Source organism: Indicator indicator, chromosome 3 (assembly GCF_027791375.1).
Source record: "Indicator indicator isolate 239-I01 chromosome 3, UM_Iind_1.1, whole genome shotgun sequence".
NCBI classification, from domain to species: Eukaryota; Metazoa; Chordata; class Aves; order Piciformes; family Indicatoridae; genus Indicator; species Indicator indicator.
In genome coordinates, this window is record NC_072012.1 from 35,758,264 (window position 1) to 35,765,299 (window position 7,036).

The 7,036-nt window shown below is 44.1% G+C and overlaps 1 protein-coding gene across 1 annotated transcript; it reads left to right on the plus strand.

The window, feature by feature from the left end:
- The first annotated feature begins 4,566 nt into the window (after positions 1-4,566).
- Positions 4,567-5,679, plus strand: GPR85 (G protein-coupled receptor 85). Its single transcript, XM_054399794.1, has one exon. The coding sequence runs from the start codon at positions 4,567-4,569 to the stop codon at positions 5,677-5,679; it is 1,113 nt and encodes a 370-aa protein (XP_054255769.1).
- Positions 5,680-7,036: the final 1,357 nt, after the last annotated feature.

Sequence of the window (7,036 nt, forward strand, 5' to 3'; positions counted from 1 at the left end):
CCTAAAGTATCTTTTTCTCACCATTGACTAAGACTGCAATCTAGCTTAGTTATATGTCACTTCAGTCTAGATGTCTACATTATATTGAACAAAACTAGTGCACTGGTTCTCAGACCACATTATGATGAAAATTAATTTATGTTGAACCAGTGATTGAATGCTGAGTTAATTCTGAAGTCCACAGATTACTTCTAAACAGTTTATGACAGGTCTAAAAGAAAAACAAGTTCTTAAAAGTTATATAGCAATATATTTCTCTAACATCTGTATGAGAAAGCACAGACAGGAAAAGTTAAAAACTACTGCACCGTGTCTTTTTTACATCAATGATGGTGTTGCATTGTTTACTCTTAACAAAAAATCATACACCAGAGTGTAAAAATAGGCCCTGACCATGAACATACTCTAGCCATCCCATACCATATAATATAAATCTTCTTCCTAATTTGGCACTGGAAGTGTTTAAATCCCATGCCACTGGGAAAAGTCTTTGCTATATTAGACCTGCTCATGCTGGTTTAGCAGGCAATTCCTTGTCCTTCACAATTCAACACTAAGAATGACTTTCAAAGTCACAGTTTATGTCACTGTGGATACAAAAAATTAAACACAGAAAAGGGACAGCTGGAGACATCTGCTTAATTTAGCTGACTGAACACAGGAAGTGCAGCTTAAAGTAGTAACTTTTAAAACCACACAAAATCACAGCTTTTAAAAGTAAAACTAACCTCAAAGATGAGCACCAACACAAACCCATCATAATTATGGAATTCACAGACACCAAGAAAAAAAAAAAAAAGAACAAATAATATTTTTAAAAGGGTGGTAACTAAGCCAGATCTGTAAGGTTTCTGCTCAAGAATAAATTTTATCTTGAGCAACACACATGCTTGAAACTGTGCTTTTGATTCAAAATAACTGTATTTCCCAGTGGTTACAGATCTTTGGGCTTGATTAGGCTGTTACTGAAGCTAATCTTGTGCTTTGGCCACCAATGCCAACGACTTTTACAAAGTAACAACAAAGAAGAACCCAAACTTTGACAACAGCCTTAAAAATATACCTGTAATCTACTAACGGTTTCAAAGCTGTGTCACGCATTATGAATCAATCCCATAAATCTATACCCTAGAAGGATTTATTCTCACTTGAACAGAAGCTCCCAGTGAAGTTCTTCTGAATCCGTATCTCTCGACCTCATCTCTCCTCAACTGCCTTGCAGTCAAAAGGAATTACTTTTGGGGCAAGCCTTTAAGTTCTCGCATCTCTCGGGCAAACTGAAGAGACGGGAAGGCACGGGAAGTGCTCTTTCAAGCTCTGTTCAAACCCTTCCCGTTTCCTTCTAGTTTTACCGCGATGGCACCCTGCAACGTTTGGGGCCAGTGGGCGCGGAGACTGGCCACAGGCTCCTGCGGCGGCCCAGACCACAGGCCGCCTCCCGGCGTCGCCGCCTCGGCCCACCGGCCCGTATGACATCATCAGGACGGCTCGGTATCGATCTCCGCCGGGCGCTTCTCCGCTGCCACTGCCATTGCCACCGTCACCGCTCTTGCCCTACGCGATGAGGGAGAACGCTGTCCCTGCTACGGACGGAACAGGCATGCATTAAAATTCATCGCAGTCGCCATGCAGCGCGCTGACAGTTCTGCGCCAGCTTTGGGTGGTTGAGAAGCCGCTTTACTGGCTGCGAAAGGGGAGGCAGTGGTGCCAGGGGAAGGTGCGGTGTGCTAATGGTCCCGCGGCAAATACGCTCTCCCTGAACGACAGTACTTTTTAAGGAGACCTCCCTGGCACAGCGGTTAGGAAGAAGGAATTCACCGGGTGGGAATCGTGAGGAAAGAAACCGAGGCACAAGCGGGAGGATGCGAGCACCTGCAGCTGAAGAAAGCGCCTGGTCCTGCTCTTGACAGGCTGCACAACGGCGGCCCCTTCCTAGCCCCCATTTTAAGAAGGAGCGGGAGGGGGAGTTCAAAGGCATAAACAAGGAGCGCAGGACCTAATTCCTCCCCCTCCTTTTCCTCAAGCTAGCTTGCCCAGGCTCGCCAATAAATCCAGCTCGACTATGCATCGCAATGGGAACGTGCTGCCGCGGAGGCTGCTTTCCGCTCACTGAGGAGGCTGAGACCGCTGCTACTGCTGTTGCTGCTACTGCTGCCGAGGCTGCCTTCTCCTCACTAAGGAGGCTGACTGCTGCTGGTGGTGCTGAGGCTGCCTTCCCCTCACTGAGGAGGTGGTGGTGCTGAGGCTGCCTGCCCACCCACCACTGAGGAACCTGCTGCTGCCCGCGGAAGGCGCGTTGCCCTCATTGAGGCAGCAGCAGCTGCAGCCCTCACTGAGGCTGCTGTGCCCCCATTGAGGCGGCCGCCACTGCTGCGTTACTGGGAGAGATTGTGCCGCTGCGACAGGGGAGGACGGGGCTCGGCGCGCAGGGAGGAGGCGCAGCGAGCATGCGCCGCCTGAGCCACTGACTGGATTCTCGTCGAGGTACCGAGGAAAAAAAACATTAAAAATAAAGAAAAAGGAAAGGATTGCGCGAAAGAATGAAAGACGGTAGAGGAAATTTTAAAAGGCTCTAAAAAGGACCGCCAGGATAAAAGCAGCTCTCAGTCGTCGGGAAGAAGAAGCTCTGGCATGTGGGGATCTCCAGCACCAACAGGTAGGAGGAGAGGTGCTGGGGGAGTCTGGGGGCGCCGAAGGCTGCCGCAGCTGCAGGTGCGTGTTGGGGGGCTCCTCCGCTGCGGGACCGGGTCTCAGGGGGGTGATTGCTAGAGAAACGGCATGATGGAAGTGTTCACAGACAATGCCTCTTCCGCTCTCCCGAGCTCCCCGCCGCGGGAGGCTCTCGCATGGCTCCGGCAGATGCGGCTGCCAGGCAGCGGCACCCGGGCTCCCTTGCAGCGCGGCGCAGTCCAGCCCAGCATGGCCGTGCATGGGGGGGAGCGAGTATCTTCGCTAGGTGTATGCGTGTGTCGGTGTGTGCTTGTGTCAGTGTGAGCGTGAGTCAGTGTGGTGTGTGCCAGTGTGACTGTGTGTCAGTGTTGTGTGTGCCAGTGCGAGTGTGTGTCAGTGTTGTGTGTGCCAGTGCGAGTGTGCCAGTGTGAGTGTGTGCGGAGATAGGGCCGGCCGCGCGGCGGGGACAGCTCCACAGAGGAGGGGAAGCGGCGGGGCTGGCGGGAGGGGGGAGGGGGAGCCTGATTTCATGGTTTTAAAACGATGCCATGATCTGATCAGCCTCTGTTTACACAGCAGCAATCAGGCTCTTTTGTGGACGGTAAGAATGGAAGGATTTTTCTGGGATTCAGTGGGAATATCCTTTATACACCCGAGGTGGCATAGGGAAACACTTCGTGTGAATAAGGAGGGAGCCTGATCATGCCTGCTGTGGATCCTGCCCATGGCTCTGGAGGGAGATTAAAAAAACCAAAACAAAGGGGGGGAAAGAGAAAAGAAAAAAAAAAAAACAACCCAGCATCATCATCTAGTTCTTTAATTTATTTTATTGCATGAAATGGGTTCTGGTAGGATTCACTGGGAGGATTACTAGGAATTGCAGAGTTCTAATTAGCTAAAAAAAAAAAAAATCAATTTATTATATGTTTATTTAAGCATAACCAAAGCCAGCCCTCCTGAAGGGATGGGCATGATATCTTGGGTGTGTTGCCTATTTTGCTCACTATTTACACTGACCATTGTTTATTATGAATTATGTTAAGGCTTTAAAGATTTACATTAAAGCAAGGGGGAGGGAAGGAAGACCCTAAAGCACAGTGCTTTTGACTGTCTGGCATACCTGTTTATTTGAAAGCCTAAATGATAAAATTATGGTTTATAGGAGGAATGGAGGGGGATAATGAATACTGCTTCTCTTCCAATGTGCATGAACTAACACAGTTTGATTAATGTGCTATGGTGACTTGGGTTAAAAAACATAAATTCTGCAGGGTTTCTTTGGGTGTGATCCGTATCAACACAGAGCTGCCTCTAAAACACTGACAAATACTGTAGCTGTAAAATAAATGTAGGTAATGTCAAAATATCAGCAGTCTTGGGCGATCTTTTTAGAAGATGTCAGTGATTAACTCTTGAGCTTGCAAACTGGGAATCTTTTGATTCATAAAATCTTTGAGGCTTTAACTGTAAAATTATATATGCTACCAAATATAAGAGGCACTGGTCAGTTCTGAAACTGTAACAAGCCAAATCTGTGAAATGCCAATAATCAATCATATTAAATAGTAACTATATAAAAAAAAGCCTCATGATTTTTGAAAACAAGCAATACTACTCAAATTTACAACTTCATTTGGTTCTCCTTAAATTAACATCTTTGTTAGCACTTTCTGACATCATTTCTTGTTAACTTAAGAACTGATAGCTCGATTTTTTTTCAGATATTTTGATGGCATGACAAATCAGAAAGAAGAGGATGTACTGTATGACTAGACACAAGATCAGTTCTGTTTGTGGATTACATTTTCAGTAAGATGTATGGATCTATTTTTTCCCTGTTCTTATGTATAGATCATGAGACTTGACTGAGGCAATATACATATCATCCATCCATCTATGGCGAACTACAGCCATGCAGCTGACAACATTTTACAAAATCTCTCTCCCTTAACAGCTTTTCTGAAACTGACTTCACTGGGTTTCATAATAGGAGTCAGTGTGGTGGGTAACCTTCTGATCTCCATTTTGCTAGTCAAAGATAAGACCTTGCATAGAGCTCCTTACTACTTCCTGTTGGATCTTTGCTGCTCAGATATCCTCAGATCTGCAATTTGTTTCCCGTTTGTTTTCACCTCTGTGAAAAATGGCTCTACTTGGACGTATGGGACTCTTACTTGCAAAGTGATTGCTTTTTTGGGGGTTTTGTCCTGCTTTCACACTGCTTTCATGCTATTCTGCATAAGTGTCACCAGATACTTAGCTATTGCCCACCACCGTTTTTATACAAAAAGGCTGACCTTCTGGACTTGCTTGGCTGTTATCTGTATGGTGTGGACCCTCTCTGTAGCCATGGCTTTCCCCCCAGTTCTAGATGTGGGCACCTACTCGTTCATTAGGGAGGAAGACCAATGCACTTTCCAGCATCGTTCCTTCAGGGCTAATGATTCCTTGGGATTTATGCTACTTCTTGCCCTTATCCTCCTAGCTACACAGCTTGTCTACCTCAAGCTGATATTTTTTGTTCACGATCGCAGGAAAATGAAGCCAGTCCAGTTTGTTGCAGCAGTGAGCCAGAACTGGACTTTTCATGGTCCTGGAGCGAGTGGTCAAGCAGCTGCTAATTGGCTGGCTGGATTTGGAAGGGGTCCCACACCTCCAACCTTGTTGGGAATCAGGCAAAATGCGAACACCACAGGCAGGAGAAGGCTACTGGTTTTAGATGAGTTCAAAATGGAGAAGAGAATCAGCAGAATGTTCTACATCATGACATTCCTCTTTCTGACCTTGTGGGGTCCCTATTTGGTAGCCTGTTACTGGAGAGTTTTTGCAAGAGGGCCTGTAGTTCCAGGGGGATTTCTAACGGCCGCTGTCTGGATGAGTTTTGCCCAAGCTGGAATCAATCCTTTTGTCTGCATTTTCTCCAACAGGGAGCTGAGGCGCTGTTTCAGCACAACCCTTCTTTACTGCAGAAAATCCAGGTTACCAAGGGAACCTTACTGTGTTATATGAGGGAGCATCTGTAAATCTTTAGCCTTGTGAAACACTACCATTCTCTGCTAAGCAATTGTGGCCTGTAGCCATGTCTTGAAGAGAAAATCAAGAATGGGATGTCAGCAGTTGTAAGGATTTGGGCAACATTCTGCAGTCTTTGCAATAGCTCACCTCTAATCCTATTTTAAACCTAAACATGTTCCTGCTGACCACTGCTGAAGGTTTGTAATTAAGAACAAAGGACTGAACTACTGCCCTGAATTCCTCTATGTGGTTGAAATCTAGATTATGAAAGTAGCAGGTGCTAAGTATCAGTGCTAAATGCTGTGTATATCACTACATAAAGTAAGACCATCAAAAAGATTAGCATTGGACATCTTAATAAATTAAGTTGATATGAGGTTAATGTGTTGATAAAACTAATTTTAGACATCTGAAGACCTTTAAAACATTTCATACGATTATTGTTTTGCAAAGACTGAAATCTAGGGACTCAAGTACTGTAACTGATTAAAGATGTGCCATGCATTATTGGATTATCACACTTGCAAATCTGTTTGCCTTGTGAGTAAGTTTTGGGGAGCATTCCAAAGCAGTATTTCTGTTCAGATTTAGACTTTTTTTTTTTTTTCCAAAATATATTACTCTTTCTAAATACCATTTTCCTTAACAGTGAAATTACTAACATTTAACTGTATTCTGTGGTTTTTGCTGATTTGGTATAAAGTTTAATAGACTCTTATTTATATTTTTTAAAAAGCTAGATATCAGTCTGTTAGGCAACGTTAATGATGATATCCAGTCACAATTGAACAGTTATAATTATACAGAATAAACACATGTTGCCTTAAAGGGTTATCTAGTATCTTCCATTTTGTTTAGCATTGAAGCAAATAAGCAAGGAAAATTGAATCAATAACTCTGGTCAGTCATTTGGGAGTGCATGAAAGATCATTTAGTCCTCTTTTTTTCCCATTTTACTCCAATGGTTCCCAAAATCAGTATGCATATCACCAGGATGATATGATTTTTTTCTAGGTGTGCCGCCCTTTCTAGTTTGTTCTGAGAGACACAGGCAGTTGATGTATGTTTATATTTTAAGACAGCTGTCATGGGGAGACCGCAGCCTTAGTATGATATCTTGCACAGTTTGTGAAGCATTTATTCTACTGAAGGCACAGTCTTGTTTATATTTTCTGCACATTTTGGTGTATTGGTTGTTTTGAATTATTTAAGTTTTAACTTGTGAAAGCATATAATATGATTTCTTAGTATTTTAGAAATACATTAGAGTCTGTGAGTCTTTCCTTCTTTAAGATACAGATGTGTGGATTTCAATATAAAGTTGCATTTGCCAAAATTTACCTGTGTAGCT